This window comes from Manduca sexta, chromosome 28 (assembly GCF_014839805.1).
Source record: "Manduca sexta isolate Smith_Timp_Sample1 chromosome 28, JHU_Msex_v1.0, whole genome shotgun sequence".
In the NCBI taxonomy this organism is placed as follows: Eukaryota; Metazoa; Arthropoda; class Insecta; order Lepidoptera; family Sphingidae; genus Manduca; species Manduca sexta.
The window spans coordinates 3,582,756-3,604,871 of NC_051142.1; the positions used below are offsets into that span (position 1 = coordinate 3,582,756).

Here is a 22,116-nt window from a genome sequence, read left to right on the forward strand (position 1 = left end):
GAATCATTAATATCTTATGACTGGTACACTAGTGGCACAATTTCAAACCACCTACAAAGTGTTTGATTTCGCCGCATGGTCAGCGTTGTGGATTAAAAAGTACTGCTATTCTATTGTATTATTCTATTTTTAATATATGATAATCTTTGGTTTTGTAGTATAAAACAATTTTTTTGCGTATACCAGAAATAAGACTTTATATTGAAATTAAACAAATTTTCCGGATTCTATCGCGGTTTTTTGTTTTTTATTTTTCTCCCGACGTTTCGAAGACTTTGCAGCCTTCATGGTCACGGGGGGGACTGAGGTGTTGTTCATCCGCAAAGTCAAAGTTACAATATCTACCTACATTTTACAATTATACAACTTTTTTAAAATTTTTGCTGTTGGTCATATTATGTCATTAATCTATATATATATATAAAAATGAGTCTCTATTTCCCTTGGTCATCGCATCACGCGTGAACAGGTGGAACAATTTCGCCAATTCTTTTTTTGTTGCATTAATTATTGTCAGGAGAAGGTTCTTAAGAAAGAAAAAATTTACGAAGTTGAGCGGAACATAAGAAAATTTAAGAAAACTTAACGAAAATATTAATTTTATATAACTGTCAATTGTTTGAAATAACTGTCAGCGATTGACAGAATGCGCGATGCAAATTCATAGTTAAGACGGGACAACGTGTGTCGGGTCAGCTAGTTTTACAATAAAATTACCACTAAAATTTATGATTTCGTGCATCTCCTAAAGTATACATCATTTTAATTTGCAACGCCACTATTAAATACACAATTTAATAAGAAATATTTTGGTAAATCTTTACATATCCTCTCATAACTTGTGCACCGAAAATGTATGGAAACGAATGCTCAAGGCCGCTTGCTCGTGGGAGGGTCTGGAGGTCACACAGACCGCGAATTATTATTAGTTAATATACCTACCTAATATTCTTTTACCTAAAACCATAGCTCCAGATTTCTATTACTATTTTTTTTGTAAGGGCACGGAGAAGTAACTTCACTTCACTTGATGGTAAATGTAGTGGGGCCAATAGAATGTCGACTGACGAGAGATTACCCCTCAGCAGTCGACACAATTATGCCGGCCTGTTACTACTGAATATATGCAGGCTAATCCCGGAACGCGACACACTTACCTGAGCCATTATGGCGGGTTTTAACACTTTGTATACGGTGGTCACTCTCCGGACTGATATAAAATATATAATAATGTGTGCTGTGTTACAAAAAACAATATTGCATCCACTCCCAGATACGAACCTAACAGTAACTCTACAACCTTCGCTACTCATTAAACAAGGCCCTTATACTATGAAACGTCTATTTACAGGTCGATCGATGTACACCATGAATTCTTAATTTTTTTCCATGGACCAATTTCTATTGTCATAATGAACATGATATTACCGATGGTTACATCATTTTCCTTTCCCACGATAATTTAGTGTATTAATTACTGACTTTAAAGTCATTCAGTTTTAAAGATCATTTTTAAGATAAGAAACTAGTTTGAAGCCATGTAAACGCATATAATACTTATTAATAATAATCGCAAATGGCTCAACGTTCTCACCGAAATTTTCCGTTACTTTATATAGGAAGTCCGGCGAGCTAACAAGTTATATGGCAAATAGTAATTACCAATATTCGCCAACAATTCCAGATGAGAAATGCGCACACACATCACGCCTTTTGTCCCAGACAGATAAGCAGAGCACAACTGATGCACCCACTTTTCGCCGTGCATATTCCGTCCCATATGATAGGGAGACTATAGCCATATCGGGTAGAAAGTCCAGACTTCGGGCTGATACTGAGGAGAATAACCCAAAATGACTCTGCCCACCTATTCATCGAACCCGAGACCTCAGCACTGCAATCGTACAACTACGTCACCAAGGCAGTCGAGTAGTGTGTGTATTCCCGATATTATAGTTGAGCTACATTAATGATATAGCAGAAGACAATGCAACAGTAAATTGTGTTGCGTCCAATTTTGTGTTCAATTCATTCATGATGAAAAAAAATGCCGCGCTGCTCGCACTTAAAAAACTTTCTCCAAATCTCATTACAAGCGACAATGTGTTTGTAATAAGAGATAATTTCGCTTATTTACTTAGTTACCTTAAAGCTCATCGTAGTCCATTGTTCACTCGCAATGTCCGTACATTTACATGACATGATAAGGAAATCAAATAACACCACAATGGATTCAATAAAAGCCTCATTAACTGGACAAAGCTAAACTTGCCAAGTGGAATTGGCAAGAACGCCGCACCCATATATCACCCCAATTGGCCAAGGTCAACTTTCCCTTGTTAAAATATAGTAATGCAAACACGCGAAGTTATTTTTGTAATTCCAATGTAGCCACTTTCGCCGCACACGAGCAGATATAGGAACAAAAGGGAATATCGATTTATGAAGACTGAATGGAGAGCTATTTATAAATATGTTGGAAACGGAATGCTTTTAATAGCTTGCAGAGTTTATAGGAACTGGGTCTAAATTTGTATTACTATCAGTGAAAGTATTGGAACTGAATGATCAAGTAACTGTTGGAGTTTATTTATAAGCTTAATTTTCAAGCGGTAAATTATTTATTGATGTAATTTATGTTAAACTAGTTTTTTTTCCAAAACTCCGCCCACATAAAGGGATTCACGAACGACGTTTCAAAAATTTGCATGAACAAATAAGGTAAAAAGTTTAAAACGTGTTGAGTTAAGAAAACTTGCAAATAAACATAGTTTATATAGTAAAATCATTACTAGCGCAAACAAACGAAAGCACCTAAATTCAATGATTATTTGTATAGATATAACAAATTAAGCAATTGTGTACATTTTTAACACTACAAATACTAACCAGACTTTAAACAAAATGTTTATCAAGAAATAACTTAGACTCCCACTGGAGTTGCCGCCTTAAGAACAATATTCGTAGAAGTTGACATTTCCACGCAAACTGGCGATGCACACGCTCACTTAACGTCCACTAACCCACACTTTACAGTGTATGGCGGCAATTTATTGAACTGTCTGGGAAAAACATTCAGTACGTTGCTTAAGTTAATAATCTAAGTAAAAAATACAATTTACATCGCAGTACATCAAATCATTGACGATTTTTAGAATAATGAGATTAATCTTTTTGTAAATGTTGTCAGTTATAGTGACCAAACGATCAGATTTATATATTTTTCAGTTTCTTTTCTATCACAATCGAATGTTGACTATCAGGGGCTGCAGCAAAGACGCCTTTCTACAATTATTAACGCTAATAGTAAACAAAAAATGTAGGGCATCCTGCCTACAGTTCTAGTCCTGCATATTTCTCCAAATTATTTAACCTTAAGCTTATCAATTGTAAAGTCAACAAAAAAGGTTCTAGCCTTAAGTTACACAGCACAGAATAAAGATTTAAATATTGACAAAATACACATTCAATAAATGATCTCGAATATATCATACGGTACTACAGATAAAATAAAGATAATTGAGAATTGAGATATCGGACAAGAGGATAACTGTATCTTCAGATGTTACTATGTAGGTCAATAAGTCCCAAGTCACGATGCATTAAGGCTAGCGATTTTGATGACTCATGCAGTAATGGCCCACAATACTTAGTTCGCGAGTCAACATTATACTAGTGAAATATATTGAATTGTCAACGTAAATAATTTTGACCCAGTCTTTGGAGATGTAACGGATGAGCATACTTACGCGAAAGATTTTTTATTATTAAGTGTAAAGTTTCAACCATGTATTCTCGATGTACCGAATTAATATTTTTTTGTATTCTTGTTATTGTAGCTAATATACAATATGTCTGTGGTCCGAAATATCGTCATAATTATTTCCAATCACATGAATAAAATTTGTCTCACCATCTTTATTTATATTACCTACATCAACCTCGTTATCTCTTGTTACAGTCGGAGCGAGTTCCTAGGATGCGTTTCGTTCCCTCTAAAAGATGCGATTAAGTGCGACATCGGTGGCACTTACTTCCTGCAGCAGGGAACGGGGCGCGGCCAGAACGCTGCTCCGAGCGCCAATGCGCGGTGCGAACGCGTGACTCCAGTGGACGCTCGCAACATGGCTACGGACAACACTGAGACTAGCACCAACGATGGCACCAAGGACAATCACACTGATAAAGGTACTTACTACTGTTTTTAAGATTTCTTTAGGTTTGGCTGAATTGGTTTCTTTATTGCCTCTACCTATGTAAAATATTTTTTATCACCATCTTCTGTAATTGTCAATTTATAGTTCACACCACCTCCAAATGCACCTCTTAGATACCAGGATCCTACTTGAAACGGAAAAGGTGTAAAGAATTATTGAATCGAATGTTGTTCTTATTCGTTCTGTGAAAGAAAAATCTGACTCGAACAAATCCTTTCTCGACAGGAGTCACAAATGGCCCAGCGGCGGCGACGACAGCAAGCCAGGCGCAGGCGGTAGCCGCGGCGTTACAGCGGGAGGCTGATGAGCACCTCTTCCTACGATACTTGGAGCTGGACCCACCCGACGACCCCGCCGCGCCCAGGAGAGCACAAAGAAACGGACGGACGCCGTTTACTACCACCAGAAAGTGAGTAGATCGATAAAGCAATAAAGTAGAGTCACACCTATTACCAAGATGAGAAGACAACATAAAACAAAAAAAAATAATATCTATGTTTTACAAAGGTACTCACTTTTACCTCCGCATTATGTCCAGTAAATATAAAAAACTTTGTTGCCTTGGTAAATAGTTCTTGATGCCATTAAAGTCTTGTACGTATAACATAATAAAAATCATTGCCATACCGTTTTTCTTCACACGATACTTTATTTTCTCCCCTTTGCAGATTAATAAGAGGCGCTGGCGGCGGTTTCGGTTTCACAGTGGTTTGGACAAGACCTCCTAGAGTGGAGAGGGTCGCTCAGGGGGGGTCAGCTGAACGGGCAGGACTCAGAGCAGGGGATTACATTGTGTTCGTGGGCTCTAAGAATGTCGTCACAGCCTCCGAGGAGGAAGTTCGGAATCTTGTAAAGTGAGTTATGATTTTACATAAACATAAATTTCATGATTTGAGATAATATTGTTAACACCTAGAATTGAATATGAGTGTTGATTATGATACTTCTGAGCATGGAACTAAATTCTCAATTTTTTACAGATCAGCAGGTCAAATGCTCAACCTAGAAACATTCAGAAGAGTGCCCCCCAACGGGCTTGGTATTCGACCGCGGCTGGCCCAAGTAACCATTCCACCTCCAGAGTCGACTCCTCCTCCACCGCCCCGCTCACCCCGCGGAGCCGCGCTAGCCTCACCAGCAACAGCCGCTCGCCCTCCAACAGCTTGCTCCTCTACCAGCCAGTCGCTTGACAGGCGCAAATTACACCTACCTCAAGTGACTTTCTCCAAAGAGGTCGGTAACGGCATCATAGTTTGACATAACTTTTTTTATTTGTGAAACTAGTCATCCGTTTTAAAATTTTTAATTTTGGAATTCTATATTTGGCAGTTTAATTGTGGTGCTAGTAAGAGCTAAGTTAGCAAGGAGTTTCCGAATTATGTAACCTCATTTGAAAATTTTATTTTAGAAAATTATTTGTACATATTGGAAATGTACTGATGGAAATTATTAGATATCTAAATAGTTATTGGAGATAGTTTAAGTCGTGTAGTGTAGTTAGAGCAAATTTGTGGAAGCTATGTGAGGCAGAAGTGTGGTTAGAAATGCTATTTGTCGAGTTTATTGTAGCAACTGTTATTTTTGTACATGTATCATAGTGTGTATTGGTTTCGTTATTTATTTGTACAGACTTCACAATACATTCCACTATTTAGTGTAGATTTGGTATTTGTCGACTGTGCTCGTCGTGTGTTTGTTTTTATTTTTCTGAATAAGGAAGTATGTTTTATAGAGCCAAATGAGATAAAGGTTCAACACACTTTAAGTCTTCTTATAACATGTGAATTTTAATGCATATTTTTCAAAGTTTAGACAAAGCGTGTTGCACACCCTTCGTCTTGATTAGATCGTAGGCTATATAATTAATTAATTATTTACCCAAGGCGTATAACGCAAACATGGAATCGAGATTTTCAAAATGAAATATATACTTACATTTTGTCAAATATACGAGCACAGTATTTAGTTAGTAATTTAAATTCACTCATGGGGAAATCGTTACGTTTAAGCTTGGAGTTTTTGTTAATATTTATTTTGTTAATGTTTTCCTTTTTATATTATCGATTGTCTTAGATTTTGCGTGTTTCACAACATTTGATAGTCCTGCGTCATATGTTTTTTTTTTTTTCTTTTTTGTATCTGTTCACTAAGCGAACATGATTTTGTAATGTAATTTAATTTATATTTTCATTTTAATTGCATATAAAAATTGGTTCCTGTTGTTTTTATTTCGTTTCTGATTTATGTTTAATAATTATTTAAGTATAAATAAATTTATTTGCTTTTATTTTTTTTTTCATTTATGATTTTTTTACCTATGCCACCACCCTTTCCTGTTATTTCTTTGTAGTTGTAGTTTGTGTGTTGTTTAGACCGCTTAATTTAAATAGAGACTGATGTAGTAGGAATTTATGCATTAAAGTAAGTTAACGTATTAAGTATGGGTTAAATGATAAAAGATCATAAAAGAGACGTGTGCTACCATTTTCCATACATTTTGATACACGCTTGTCTATGGTGACACGATTTACTATTCGAAATTTAAACGCGCGATATTCACGCTGTGGTATTTGAGTTAAGGCGATACCTCAAGGTCTATTTTCATACATTTTGTTTCACCTTTAATCTGGGTAACTAAACAAGTATTGGCAAGTAAATAAAAATATATTTAAATGAATACATTAACGATACTATGACGTGTAAAGCGCTAAGGGCACTGTCACGAAATATCATTAACATCATGAACAATAGTATCCAGTTCGTATTGTGTGGTTGACTGTACCAACACAGGTCAGAGACGAATTGTACGAATGAGTATTGCTAAACACAAACAGACCTGTTGCAAATTTGCTCAATTGCAAACAATACAAATTCAAATATAGAACTCAATACGCCATATTGGTATTAACAGTTCGCCAATATTGCAATGTGTACTTTCGAGATAAACAAATATGAAGAGCATCAAACTGAGCAGTTTGTGATACTTGGGCAGTAACGATAGCGTTTAAAATGATAGTGAATAAATATTGGGCTTATTCGGTTTCGTAGCTAGATTCATTGTAAAATATTAAGCACTGTTTCACAAGTGTCCAGTAATACTCGCTGGCTCATTTTTACAAGTTTTTATGTTATATTTTATTTGCCAATTGTATATATCACATATTTCTAAATCAAAATACGATAATTAATTAGGCACGGCCACGAAAACAAAATATCCATAGTAAGTACTTCTGGTGTATTTTTAAATATACTAAGCCTTCCTTCAATAAAATATTTCAGGAAAAAAAATTACAAGTTTCAAATTTATTCTGTTAAAATACTCGTAAAGCAGCTATTGAATTTAATATAACACTGTTAGCATAAATGACTACATCCTCCACCAGACGCCAGGGTTGTCCGGAGACGGCAGAAAGCGCGCCCTGCTAGCTGTTGTAGCAAGAGAACAACATTACGCCACCTGCGTGCAGTTCGGGCTGGTGCGGTTCGTGTCACCCCTAGCCGAGAGAGCAGACCTCATCGCGCCCTGCGACCATCAATTACTATTCCAGAATATTGAGGAGGTTTGATATGATAATTTAAATATCGTTAATTTGAAATTAGAACATATTTGATGTGAAACAAATGAAAGGACAAGACTGTGGAAATTCGAAATACGAACGTACACACACGGGCCTTTTATTTACAAATGGATAGGTCAAGAGGAGGCGCAACTGGCGCACTCACTTTTCTCCATGTGTAGTCAGTCCTATGATGTGACAGGGGGCGAGCCTAATTTACTTTGGGATGATACTGAGTAGAAAAATCCAATATCACTTTGTCCGATCCGGGAATCGAACTCAAAACCTCAGCATTGCAGTCATACCGTAATACAATTACATTACTGAGGCAGTTTACGTAATACGAATGCATTATGTGTACTCAAAGAAAATAATATTACATTAGATGAAAAGTCTAGGAAGTTAAAATATAGACATGCGTCCTATCCTGCATTGTATAAAATTAAAACAAACAGAACAAAAACAATAATAAGCCCATAATTTTTTTTAACATAAGAAATTCACACCTCTGAAATATATAACTATACAATATGAGCTGGTTATTTAAGAAAATATGATAATATGGCTAATCGCCTGCATCAGTGGTAGACATTTTTACCTTGAAACGTTTTTTAAAAAAAAACTCCTCTTCTATATAAATTGGTAACTATAAAAATACAAAGCAGTTTCAATAAGACAAGTAAAGAAAATAAAGCAAATGTTTATTCTACAGATATTCAGATTATCAGAAGACATTTTAGACCAAGTTGTCCAAGATGACGGCGAGATCCAGACCTCGACCGTGGTCGCCGTGTACTTGCAGAAGACCCCAGTGTTCCTTAGCCTTTATAAGAAATATTGTCTAGGACTGAAAAGAGCTGACTGTGTTTTGGTGAGTGCACACTATATCTTTGTCAGTTTATTGATGTTTTGGCGTATACCGTTAAAATACGGTGTTAAAAGTACAATTCCATGGCGTATTCTAAATTTGAAAATGCAAACAAAAATTTGAAAACCCAAATTATAACTTTGCTATGGATGATAAGGTTTTACAACAAAGAATTTTTAACAGACTTATAATATTCAAGGAAGATTTTCTATACACTACGTATATGGATTAAAAATTCTATTAAACGGAAAGAGCGGCTTTGCGGAATTTAAGAAATTAAAAATAAAAGATCTTGTACCTACCTATATATTTTAGAATTTCCATTCAAATGAATACCTCTCTTTTTTGCCTCATTCATTATCAGGTGAAAAAGTCAAAGGACCCAAGCGGAGCCTTCTCGCGGTTCTGCACGAGCCCTCCCATTCCGAGAAGAAGGCCAGACATAACCTCTTTAGTACACAAGCCGTTGGAACAGTTTCGGGAACTGCTGAGGCTGATGCGGGCTGCGGCATCAGCGAACGGAGCTGGACCCTACGACCAGCTCGAGAAAAAACAATTGCAAGTCATTGTGGAACAGTTGCAGGTGAGTGATGATTGGAGACATACGCACCGCCTAGTATAATATAGCTATGTCCTACTGCTGGACACGGGCCTCCTCTGTTACTAAGTATTAGGTCTTAGTCCACCACGGTGACCTAGTGCGGGTTGGTTTTAGTAATATTGCCGAGTAATTTGATGTTATAAGATAGTAATTAGATGTCACTGAACCTTGAGTTTCTAATAAGGCAGTAATCTGATTAGAAAAATTATTTATATTCCCAATTGAAAATTACATAGGTAAATATCTTATATGAATAAAAACAATGAATTTAGTTACATTATATTGTTTTCAGAGTGGTTACCAAGATGTGACAGCTGGGTCTGGTCTGATGGGGCTCGCTGGCGACGGCAAACCGTTACTCTCGGTGGCTGATTTAGAAAGTCGGCTCGTGTTCACTAGGTGTAAGGTAAGATAAAAAGCACTTTAAAAAATTGCAGCTACTCAAAAATAATATTGACACAAATTTCCCGAACGGAACGCAGTAATAATTCAGAAACAATTTATCATTACACAAAAAGAGCGGTTGTCAAACGTATCCTTACATTTAATGTATACCTGAGGTATACATTCTAGCTATTCTACTAGCTTTTTTATTTAATTTAATTTTTATTTAATTTCCAAATTCTACTACGAATTTGGAAATCATTCCTCACTCTTATCAAGATTAAACATGTTCAGACTAATTAGACCAAGTCTACCTTTCACAGCCGTTCGTGCTAAGTACAGCAGGCCGTCAGTGGATCTTCGGAGGGGAGCTGTCCAGGGTGGAAGGTCGCGCGGTGAGGCCGTACTGGGCGCTGTTGTTCAGTGACCTGCTACTCTTCGCCACTGTCTCCAGGGATCGGGTGCTGTTCGTCACAGAGGAGCCTGTGGCCTTAGGAACTGTTTCGGAGGCGCAGTTTAATGTTAGAAAGAAAGGTACTTTACACATTTGAAACATAGTTAAACCAGTCGTATGATTATTTGTTTTTACTATATTACAATATAATAATGCCAGCCCATCTCCTAAAGTTGTGGATATTTTGAATAATATTAAAGACCAGAAAAAATTATAGTAGTTCCGAAAGAAAAACTATGTTGAGACTAAAGATGTTACCTTGGAAATAACGATTTTGTTTATTAAACTTAAGACTACTATAGCTCTGCATTTTTTGTTACAATTACGGTTTTTTGTGTTCCAGCGACAGAGTTCCGGTTGATCCTGGGTCGCGCGGGCGGCGAGTCCCCGCTGGTGTCGTGCGCGCCGCGCACGCCGGGCCGCACGCGCACCGTCGTGCTGCGCGCGCCCTCCATCGACCTCAAGGCGGTCTGGCAGAGCCTGCTGCAGAGGCAGATGTGAGTCTACCATTCCATTTATTTTACTCTTATAGATATAATAATTAGTAATCCTATACTCAGGTATAATATAGTGTCCTCTGTTTTGTTGCTTTGAAGTTAAATACAGATTCTTGATTTCCAATACCTACTAGATGGTGTATACTTGTTATAAATATTTGCTATTTATCACAGTGCACTAGAATTGTTCGAATATACGTATTTTATCGAATTAAGAATTTTAATTACGGTCATTTTGTTTCAGATACCGAGCGCACACAATGAGCGGCACGCCCCTCGGTTCTCCGCTGGACTCTCCGGACCCTCAGCTGACCTTCTCCCTCGCGACCCTAGACTCGCAGCAACGCCAGGTATCCGCCTCAAGCATCCAAAGACACTCGAGTTTAGCTCTTCTGCCGGCCAGCTCTTATCGCTCTCACTTAAACATGCTCGTCGAGGAACGACCTGAGAAAGAAGTAAGAGTCAGCTTCGACGTTAGAACTAGTTCCGATTCTCCCACTCCCAAACCTGTTAGAGGTCCTCTTAGTACAGTGTGGAGAACGGCTCCCACGCCAGAAACTCCATCTGCCAATCTCTCTCCAGCTGACTCCCAAACGTTTTCCTCACACTTCGTATCAACATCTAGTATCGAACGGAACGATGAGAGACCTACTTCTCCAAGTGCCCAACTGACTCCTGAAGGCGGAGAAGATTACTCCGAAGCGTCTCCCTGTCGATGGGAATCTTTCGAGGCTGATCTCGCTCTAGCCGACCTAGATGTCGACCCATCTTACAAACACGCCGTTGAAGAGCGTATTTTCTTACCCGATGATCCTCTGTTGCCAAAAATGGCCCTGCCAGAACGGCCGACGCCGCCCGCCTACTTGGAACTTTGATCCGCGGAGTCAGATCCGGAGTTGGTAGATTCCTGCTTCCCCCGGACACATGAAAACAGCTGGAGATAGGGCTGTGAAGCCCCACCATGTAACAGTGTGTTCTATAGTTCTTCATAGCTGGTGTTAGGAGAGCGGTCCGCGACGGATCGGTAAGCTTTCTTCGTGTAGACTGGCGGCGGCAAGGGCGACGTTGTTGGATTGTTATGAAATTTGCTTATAGTTGAGATTAAGGTTGTGGTAACAAAAAATTTTGAGAGACATATTTTCGAACATTAGCAGTATTAAAAAGAAATCTCGGTATTTTGATTACAATAGAATGATGTTATAATTATAAGTCTGATGCCCACTTATGATGTGCTAAAATTGCAAAAATTCAAATTCAATTAAAATTTAAAAAGATCATTCAGACGAAATATGGAAATGTTGAATTTCTCAGAACTGAAATCGCTATACATGGGGTATTATTATACAACTCGCTTTAGAGTGATAGGAATGTGTATGCCAATGTTTTACCAATATAGAATTCAGTGTCAAAATGTAACTATAGGGTACCAATAGTAGCGACTAATGTACAACATACTCTTTTCGAATACATGTTTGCTTCTAAGTCTTCCGTCCTTCTATTAAGATTAAAATCAAAATGCTTCTTACATTCGGTGATGTTTTCTATAGCTGATTAATTTGAAATCTTTCTGCTATACTCAATTGTACTACACTGTGTCAAGGAACAACTAGCTATATTGTGGAACTAATGAATGTTATTGTAAACCGTGTACAGATTGGAGAGAACTTCAATCTGTATTCTGTACATAGCCTTACTGTACACTGTACAGGTCATGTGGATATTTGGCGATCAGCTTCGCGAACTAGCAGATCATGCTGGATCATTGTAGCAATACACATAGCATTTTGTTTCAACAACGCTTGTTTAGCACACGTTTCCATTAGCATAGAATGTAATTACAATGAAAAATGGTAGTCGATGTGATACAAAAATTTGTTTATCGCTTTTCATTTGATGTGTTTACTAATTTAGTTTTAATATCCATGTAATTGCAGACTTTGATGGATTATAGTAACGCGTGTTGTACCGCTAGCATCGCAAAATGTTCACATAACCTAATCAGCCCCGGGGTTCTTGTGTGTCTGTATATTGTGAATCTTGTTTTTTACAAATTCGTAGATAGACTCAATAATTTTCGATGTCTTTGGCTGTGTGTAAATTTTAATATAGTCTTATGGATGGTATGAAGGGATAAAAAATAATTTTGAGAAAACGTTTTACTGATAGCTCTCGATTCTTTGTGACATAATTATAATGGACTTGAAAATATATGAAATTTGGATGTTTATGTTTAGATCGGAGCAGTATATTTCTGATTGTCCGTAAATAAAGTGGATTTGTCAATGATGAACTGATATTTGATTTACATACAATTTTGCGACGCTAACGAAACTAAAAACGTCTACCATTTTTCTGTGTACATTACCTTTAATTGGATTATTGTAAATGTATGCTAAATTTTGTACGTCGCAGTAAGCATACCTTGTGATTTACCTACTCTGTATACTATAAATTTCAATTTTAATATGTGAATTAAATACCAATAAGTGCCTAGGGTAAGTACATTTATTTATTTATCAAATATCCACATTGCCTTACTCATAAAAATGGACATACAGATCAGATTTCTAATACATCACATTTGAATACATACGAACTTTATAGAAAGAAAGAAAGAAACTATTTGTTTATTATAGACCCGACGTAGCTCAGCGGAAACACAGACAGGGGCTGGAGGCAGTGCGACAGAAGGAGCTAGGAGTACAAGGAGTAGAGGATCCACGTTACATCTGCAGAGGTGGATGACGCAGCTGCCCGAAGCTGAGGAGTTAGACCCGCCGGAACCTGACATGGAGGTTAGTTTGAATGAGATAACGTCTTGCACTGAATAATAAAAAATTTGTCTAAAAAGGCATACTACTTTTTTTCTAGAGTCATTAACAACAAAATTTGAGATAACAAAATGATGTCAAAAACATATTTCTATAGATTTAAGATAATATTCTTTACAGATGTGGAGTGTAGAAGAATTAAGAAAGAGATCAAAGGAACTAAACCTCTTAGAGGTTGCAGAACTTGTATCGAATCATGAAAGCAAAGGTGCTTCGCCTAATGAAAAGAAAGATAACGATAGAAGTCCATCAAAAAGCAGTAATTCCGGTAGTCAAGTATGTATTGAACCCAATTAATCTATGAAGATTGACATGCTTCAAATGTAATTGAATTAAACAAGTATGAATATAATTTCCAGATAACGGTTCGAACCAGCCCCGTAGTAGTAGACACAATTCCTGTCTGCAGGCAGTGTCATAAAAGATGCTTATCAAAGCCAAACAGCCCCTTAATATCACAGAAAGAGCCGCCTGTAATTCCTGCCAAACCGAAAACAGAAGCGTCCCCACAAAGCTCCAATAAAAGCTCAACGAGCGCGTGTAGTGCAAACTGCGGTAATAGAAAACCCAAACCGATCTGCCATCTAGAAAGAAAAGGTGCTATAAAGATACGTGCCGAAGATGGCCCGAAAGCAGCTATGAAAGTAATAGATTCAATAGAGCAAAGTCAAAGGATGCTCAAGTCAAAATCTTATGAACTTAAAACTGATTCACCCATTCTAACTCCAAGCATTCACTCAAGAAGTCACACGAAAAGTCAGTTGGAGTTAAGGAAAGATGTTTCAATAAGATCGCCTAGTCCGTCATCTAGTAGTAGAAATAATAGTCCATTATCCACCAGTCATACCACATGTAGTTCTATGGTCTTTAACTCTAGTTCTAATGATTTAAGAATGTCCAATTCTAATATAGCCAATCAGGTGCAATGCGTCATAGCCCAAGAGAAGTATCTTAATGAGGTTAAATGTGTAGAAAATATTACATTAACTAAGGCGAAAACAGCATCATCAAATCATCCTTCACCACTGACAGCAAGAAAAGATCAGCTAACAAGACAAAAGGCTGAAAACGTACTTAACAAAGTTTTAGGTATGAATATTATAACTAAAAGAGAAAATGTCGGCACGTGTCTCCAAACATCATCAGTGTTCTTAGAAGATGATTCGATACACGATGACGAACCAGATTTTAAGATAGAGAGGGGTTTGAAGAGATCTCCTAGAATGGGTATATCGGCGGTCAGCAAGATGAACGGAGATATAAACAAAAAGACTGATGATGTAAACGCTAATATGAATGATGCAGGGTCTGATGAAGATTTAGAGTTAGGACCTCTTATGTTAATGGGATTATCAGCAATCAATCCGGCGGCACACTTGATGCGAGTGGAGCCGTTCAAGAGATCGTCGGCAACAAACTTGCACAACGCAAGTTCGAGGCCGGGCAGTCTCGGATCAATTAAGTCTGAGTCCCCAGTTCCTAACATAGCAGTCGTCCCACCAACACCGGATTACAATTCTGTCAATAAGACTGTAAGTTGTGAAGTACGTGGTATTTCTAAACCAATTGAATCGATGTGATGAACAAACTCTTGCTTTCAGGATGATCTTGTAGATGATTCACCAGAATCCCCAGATGTCCCAGAAGACCTACCGTATGTAACGCTTAAAAGGTTGGAACTTAATTCTGTTAATAGTATTAGAGACTTTATTACTGAGCCCTTTAAGGTTGAATTCGTATTTCTACAGGTACGGCACTATGTCTAGCCTCGAGAGGCTACCGTCTGATGAGACTGACGATGGTAACGTAAGACTGACCGCGCAGGAACCAGAAACGTCCAAATCGTACAACCAAGGTAATCGATCCATTGTAAGGTTGCTACCTCTAATTACTACTTTGCAACCAAATATTCATTGATTAAAACTTATAAGTAATGAATTTTATTACAACGTACAATGTTAACTATATATAAAAAAAACTAAATAAGAAAAAAATTCTAAACATATCATTTTCTTTTCAGCAGTAACAGGCACGAGTGGTGGCATAATGGGATGGACGGCTAGGGCAGGCTCTTTCGTGGTAGAAAAAATGAATATATTCAGTTACACTGAGAGCGTACCCAACACGTCTGTCGCACATAAACAACCTTCGTTTTTGGAAAGGTCCGAATTTTTCATTTTTGATCAAGCACATTTAAGATATTTCTTACAAAACTTGCACTAACCAAATAATTTACATATGGTAGAATATCAAATAAATGAACAAAGCGTTTTTATTTCTACACTAAGTAAGACACTTTAATATATATATTTTTACATAATTATGCAGTTTTTAAAAACGAAATGGTAAGTTGAAATAATATTTTTTTCCAACTAATAGGTGTGATCTACATTTCCGAAGAGAGATATCGGAGCGTTCAGTATGTGTGGGTGATAATTAAGTTTACGTTTGCTCCTAAAGCTAATTTACTCACCTTTGTTCCAAAATTTATTAGAAATTATGAATTGATTACCGTAGTAGATATTTGTGGTGATAAGGCTAGATTTTAAATTAGAAATAATTTTAAAAATAACTTTAATGGCAGAGGCGTAGTGTACGGAGATCTAAAATAATTTAGATGATAGTAATCCGTAATATTTAATTAGCTACGGATATTTTATATCGATTTTAGGTAGTATTTTTTAAACATTAATATTTTTCGTTTAAAATAACTCTGTTCAAATTAGTTATTAGTTTAAATTTTTAGCAAACATTTGTATATCATAGAAATTTTAGTATTTACGTGTTTACTAGGTTTAAATTTTTGGATGTTATTGCATACAAATTATCAACAACATAATTTACTTTGTTGTACATTGTTATATATAAATATTTTGTCTAATTTTCATTCATCAAGCCCATCATTACTTATCATTTTACAAAAGTTATAGATTTTATTCTTTATTATCTCTGATAATTTCATCTCACTAATACTATAACCAGCCATTACAGAATACGCTACTTCATAATGCTACACTAAATTTATTATTACTTACTCACACAATATTTATTTACATATTTTCTGCGATAACATCCAAAAAAACATTAATTAAAATCAGTTCAAAACGTTTACGATTATATTCGATAATAGATGCCTTGGTGTAAGCGATTGGAAGTCAACTATAGGCACCGAAGAAGGTACGGCGGAGACTGGAGAAGGAAGCGGCGCAAGTGGAGAAGAAGCATGGGGTACACCTTCTTCGGGAGACCTGTCTGACAACTTACCTGATTCAGATCACGGAACGCTTTCGGTAGGAGTAGTTTGTACACCTAGGGGTGTAGTCTCGGCGTAAGTTAACGTTCGTAAAGAATTTGCGATGCGATTTAATTGTGAATTCGATGTACATTTTGACAATTTCGATATAATCGCATTACTAGGATTTAACAAACGATAACTCATGACGAGGATGCTCCTGTAATTGTATACGACAGAGTTAAAATACAACAAATAGAAACAAAAAATGTTCGTTGTTTTGGGAAATACATAATATCTACTTAGCACATTCCACAACAATCAAAATATATTACTAAATTAATGTTAAACCTTGTGAACGGAAAATGCGTCATCTTTCCAGTCGCCCACAAAGTCTTCATCATCGTATGCAGGAGATGATGACACGGAGCTGATGATGGACGAGCTCCTCATGGCACCCACCATCACTGGACCCACCACGCTAAGGCCTTTACTGCCTAGGTATCATTTAGTTTATGTTTAAGTTTGTGAGCAGTTTTCTTCCCAATTTTTAGTAACCCCGATATTCACCATAAGTTTATGTTTTCCAGCAATTGTTACTTGGTATTAAAAGCAATTGTTTTTGAGCAGTTTTTTGTATACACAAGCTCTGAGTATCTCTAGATTTTTTTTACCTTCTCTAACACATTATTAGCACCCATATGACTTTGGGAACAGGGTTCTGTATTGAGTAATTATTATACTAACCTGAAATATGCCGTCTAGGGATGTATTTAGGAGAAGACTAGAGCCACTTCTCGAAGAAGAATGCTCGGACAGCGGCAGCGAAGACAACAAAGCGACGCCCACCAACTCTGACGATCAGGTGAATATCACTAGAGTTCATAAAATGTATGAGAAGATGTTTGTATCATTGACAGTATACCTGCATATACGCTAAATAATCCTATATTTACATAATATGTAATACATTATACATTAGTTCAATGTTATTGTGTCATGTCTGTCAAATTTGGTGTGTAAAGTGTAAATTAATGAAATTAACATTTTATGCTAGTCTGAGGTGCTGCTTTGCATTATTATTAAAGAATAATAATGAATAACAACGTTGCTTTGCTGCAGACACTTCAATTTAAAACTATTATCATGTTAATCTATATTTGAAAACTAATCATCAATGGTTTTACTACTTTCAATTGTTTATTAATTAACATTTTATTTGATTTCTAATCCGTCTTGTTTCAATGCGCAAATTTGACAGATCTCTATTTGTAAGATAAATGTATTACGAATAGCATGTCCATACAAGTTCCATACAAAGACTTCTATCGGACGACGCATGCTTGTTGCATGAACCTGTATGATCCGTTCTACATGATCGACATTCATTTTTAGATTCAGGAAGGATTTAAACACGAGAACATTATCAAATCAGATGGTAGCTTAGAACATATCGATTTAGGGTTCCTAAATTGTAAATTGATAATTAATATTAATAAGCTAGCAATTGTAAATATGAGGGCTAATGAAATTGAAATTGTTTTGTAAGTAAATTGGCTATACCCGTTCGCGTACGTAGACCGTAGTTAGTTTAAATCTCACATTGTGACTCGTCCGCTGGTGCGGCGCTTGGCGCAGGGCAGCGCGTGTGGCCTCGATGCTGACGACTGCTGCGACGCGCCGCACCGGCCGCCCTCTGCTTTAGAAACAGGTGAGTCGACTTCGACGATCTGGCGACGGTGATGATACCGAGCCTTACGCTCACTCTACTGTTACATACTAAACTGTACATTCAGGACAGACTTCCTAAAATTGGCTAACAGAGGTAAAATTGGCTTGAACACATTTGCTGCGGCACACACATTTCACACACTAATTCATTGTGACGTAATTAACAAAGCATACTATTTGACAGAAAAATGGGGAGCATGACAAAATATCAGAGGTGAGGCGGATGTTTACGATACATTACAAAACAACACGCCGATATACTATTACATATTACACGCACGTACACGTTGTGCATGGTATCAGTTGTTTTCATCCCTCTACCACTAATATAGTTTTAAGTTTAATAAATCTTCATCGATACGGGAGATGTTTTGAATTTAAAACATGTGGTAAATGGAATTGAGCTAATGATTTGGTTACTCATGTTTTTATTCCCTTAAGTGTATCCCAGCACGGTATGTAGAAGTCGCACTCCACTCATATTTACGTACATATTGAAATGTATTGCATTTTATTGCTCAGTACCTATATTCATACTTTTTGACACACGTTACATATTTACAGTGATTTTCATATTTAACAATCGTCCTAATGAAGGTGACTATAAGGTAGATAATTCCACAGAAGCAGGGGGCGAGGGTGCGCGCGACGACCCCGATGCTGGGGAGGGGGGAGATGGTGGCGCCGCGTCAGAGCTGAGCCCAGACAGGACGCCCACCAACGAGACGCCCTCGACGCCCTTACTATCTGGTACGATTTGCCCTGTAAAATGTTTTCCACAAATTCTACTAGCTATCAAAATTTTAATAGAGCTCCATTATTTATTTATTTATTTGGACAACCAACAAAACATTCACCATACATATCTATTTGTATTACAGTAAGTAATTGCTGCAGTGCAGTTTTAATTACAGGCTGTCACAGCATTTACTTTATAATTGTCTGTGTTCTTCAACACCATCTGTTACAGTTTCAAAAGAGTTTGTGGAGGCGCGTGCCGGTGCTGCGGCTGGCGCTCGCCGGGGCTCAGCCAGCTCGGCCAGCACCCCCTCCACACTCGACCGCACCACTATACACAACCCTATCACGACCCATCTACAACACTCACAAGGTAATCATGACCAATTTTCTTTCAAGGTACATCACAGATTAGGGTTGGTATTGAGAAACTGGTAATTACTCTTTCAATACTATTTCAAGTCTTGAATATAAATGGTTATCTAAGTATTACAATTTAAATGAAGCAAGATTCAGTTTAATCGAATGTCAAGACTAGTTAGATGCTTCCACTGATTGCGGAAGTGAATTTTATATTTCAGTTAGGTTATATTTTAACGCATAATAAGTATTTTTTGGGTTTTAGCCTCGGAGCCAGCACAAGCACAGGAGGCATCTTCACAACTGGAGGCACCGAGACCACAGACCCCGGAGCGACTCAGTCCTCGAGCGGAGATGAGGCTGGCCTTGGACCAGGGGAAGGACATGCTGGCAGAACAGGAGGGGTCCTGGGTAAGTTAGGGTCACAAAAATTAAACTGAAAGGAAAATCACAAAAGGGAGACAGTGCCAGTTCTATGAACTTTACTAGATTTTATTAGCTATAATGGCGGTGTTTCAAATAGCAGTGACCAGTTTTGGACATCAGTATTGGAGCCATCAATCAGACGACATGTATTTAATGGTCAATAAGAATTTGAGATAATGTGTTAGGATCCATTATTGTACCTAATTAGTTTAGAGTTTAAAATGACAAAATGACTCATTTATCCATGTCTACATTTGTCCAGGGTGGCGGGTCCGACCCCTGGTCGTTTCGCGCGGCATGCCAACGGTCTCTGCTCCGGCGCGTGGCGAGCGCCGACGCGGTGACTCTGTGCCGCGCGCCGCCGCGCCGCACCGTCCCGCATACTACTTCGCGCAGTTCTGTATATGCTTGGAAGGGTTGGTAGACTGTCTTGAACTGCAATTTTTTTATAATATTTTTTATTTCTACTATCGGGGAGAGCTATTAGTATAAGATGCTACAGATAGCGGATAATATTGTAAAGTTATCTCTATAGCTGTAACAATAGAATATGATATAGAAGGTCGAGTCTAGATACTTACTTGATATTATAATGAATCGAGCCCATTTTGAAGGTTTTAAGAAGGTAAATTAAATTAACATATTGTGCTTTAAAAGATAAGTCCCTAGACTCATAATACGTGAATGTATTTATTAGTTCCAGAAAGCGAGAAACTTATGGAGATGGAGCAACTGGCACGAGTGGAAGCTCAGATGATGCGTTCGCGGACGCGCTCTCTATGCCAGAACGGGAAGATGTGAGTATGCACTTCAAAAAATAAGCAAATAGCCTGATATTAATAATAATCACAGAAAAGATTTAGAGCTAAGATGTATTACCACCCCCTATTTGTAACATTGTGGCCGCAGAATGGGTTTCCTGCGTCGTCGCGCGTCGTCCGATAGCCCCCGCCGCGAGCCGCTGTTGGTGTGCTCGGGGGGCGCGGGCGGGACGGCGGCGGGGGTGGCGGGGGGAGCGCGGCCCTTCTCCCCGCGCCGCACGACCGTGAGCTCCAACGGCTATTACAAGATATGCTTTGTAAATGGCTATGTGTGAACACTGCACCGCAGCTTCCCTGTGCCTGTGCCAATCAACTGGATTTAAACACTTTCGTGGAAGTTTTCTCATTGGTCCTGTACAAGCATCTCGGGTTCCCTCCGTATTCGTAGTTGATGTGATCAAATCAACATTTTTATTAAGATCCTCGACGAATAGCAAGAGTGTTGTAGTAATATTGTGGTGGCAATTATGACGAAACTTCCAACCAATGTGTGCATTAGAAATCACAAAAAGTAAAATTACACTAGAAAATTTTAATGAACAATTTGAATTGACAAAAATGAACGCTTGTTATGGTAAGAGTGCTATGAATCTCGGGAATCAATTCCAAATTTTGAAATTGCTGGCTCTAAAATGACTAAGTAACACGTAATATGAATTACAAAATAATTTCATTGTAGGGTCCGTGTAAGGGGTAAATGGCGTCTCGCGTGGTCAAAATGTCTCAATTATTGAAAATTAAGTAATTATTCAAGAATTAATGGGCAACTAGTAAGAGTGTATATTCTGCCACGAATTGCCTTTGAATTTTAAACTTTAGGATCTACAAGAACATTGTTAAAGTGATAGGTCGTAAAAACGTTTTTAGCGGAACTATACCATGTTTTTAATGTCTTCACATAAGTCGTAAGTAATTAATTGCCTCTTGGTATTGTTATTGTGATGGTCTCTGAACAATCATGTCAACTTGTTCTTAATATTAATATTATTACAATTTAGATATTAACGTTTAAATCCAGCTTTTCGATTATGCTAAATTTCTTGTTTTTGTTACTTTGTTGAATTGAATCTGTCCATTTCGATTGGAACGAATGTTCTGGAAAATATATTTTTTATTAAAATATCATTGCGCTTTTCATTCTTCATCCTGAGGCTTTAGCTAATTCCCTCCTTTGATTTGTTACTCTATCGTACCTTCGTTAAGTAAATTGCAACTTTCGCACATTTCGTCTTTATTAAGTCTTTATGTCTACACTTTGAACCGTGCCAGCAACTTGTGCATTGATAGTTGAACTTTAGAATTGCATTTTACCTCTCAATCTATCAGTGACAACACGCGTTTCTGTTATAAATGAACATTGTATTGTCAAGTACCACATTGTTTTCAACTTGCTATGCTG

At 37.5% G+C, this 22,116-nt stretch overlaps 1 protein-coding gene across 1 annotated transcript in view; it reads left to right on the plus strand.

Annotated features, from left to right (window-relative positions):
• Nucleotides 1-21,842, plus strand: part of LOC115450467 — a 59,300-nt gene extending 37,458 nt beyond the window's left edge. The window contains exons 5-31 of the mRNA XM_037444750.1: nt 3,962-4,188; nt 4,443-4,626; nt 4,886-5,071; nt 5,198-5,450; nt 7,601-7,777; nt 8,487-8,645; nt 9,007-9,225; nt 9,536-9,649; nt 9,951-10,161; nt 10,425-10,578; nt 10,823-10,928; nt 13,215-13,373; nt 13,530-13,685; nt 13,769-14,941; nt 15,011-15,081; nt 15,158-15,264; nt 15,430-15,571; nt 16,540-16,699; nt 17,024-17,142; nt 17,407-17,506; nt 18,280-18,352; nt 18,997-19,122; nt 19,343-19,483; nt 19,736-19,881; nt 20,159-20,312; nt 20,594-20,693; nt 20,806-21,842. Of these exons, the coding sequence (XP_037300647.1) occupies nt 3,962-4,188; nt 4,443-4,626; nt 4,886-5,071; nt 5,198-5,450; nt 7,601-7,777; nt 8,487-8,645; nt 9,007-9,225; nt 9,536-9,649; nt 9,951-10,161; nt 10,425-10,578; nt 10,823-10,928; nt 13,215-13,373; nt 13,530-13,685; nt 13,769-14,941; nt 15,011-15,081; nt 15,158-15,264; nt 15,430-15,571; nt 16,540-16,699; nt 17,024-17,142; nt 17,407-17,506; nt 18,280-18,352; nt 18,997-19,122; nt 19,343-19,483; nt 19,736-19,881; nt 20,159-20,312; nt 20,594-20,693; nt 20,806-20,992 (5,104 nt within the window). The 3' untranslated portion in view covers nt 20,993-21,842. The remainder of the gene's footprint in view (nt 1-3,961; nt 4,189-4,442; nt 4,627-4,885; nt 5,072-5,197; nt 5,451-7,600; nt 7,778-8,486; nt 8,646-9,006; nt 9,226-9,535; nt 9,650-9,950; nt 10,162-10,424; nt 10,579-10,822; nt 10,929-13,214; nt 13,374-13,529; nt 13,686-13,768; nt 14,942-15,010; nt 15,082-15,157; nt 15,265-15,429; nt 15,572-16,539; nt 16,700-17,023; nt 17,143-17,406; nt 17,507-18,279; nt 18,353-18,996; nt 19,123-19,342; nt 19,484-19,735; nt 19,882-20,158; nt 20,313-20,593; nt 20,694-20,805) is intronic.
• Nucleotides 21,843-22,116: the final 274 nt, after the last annotated feature.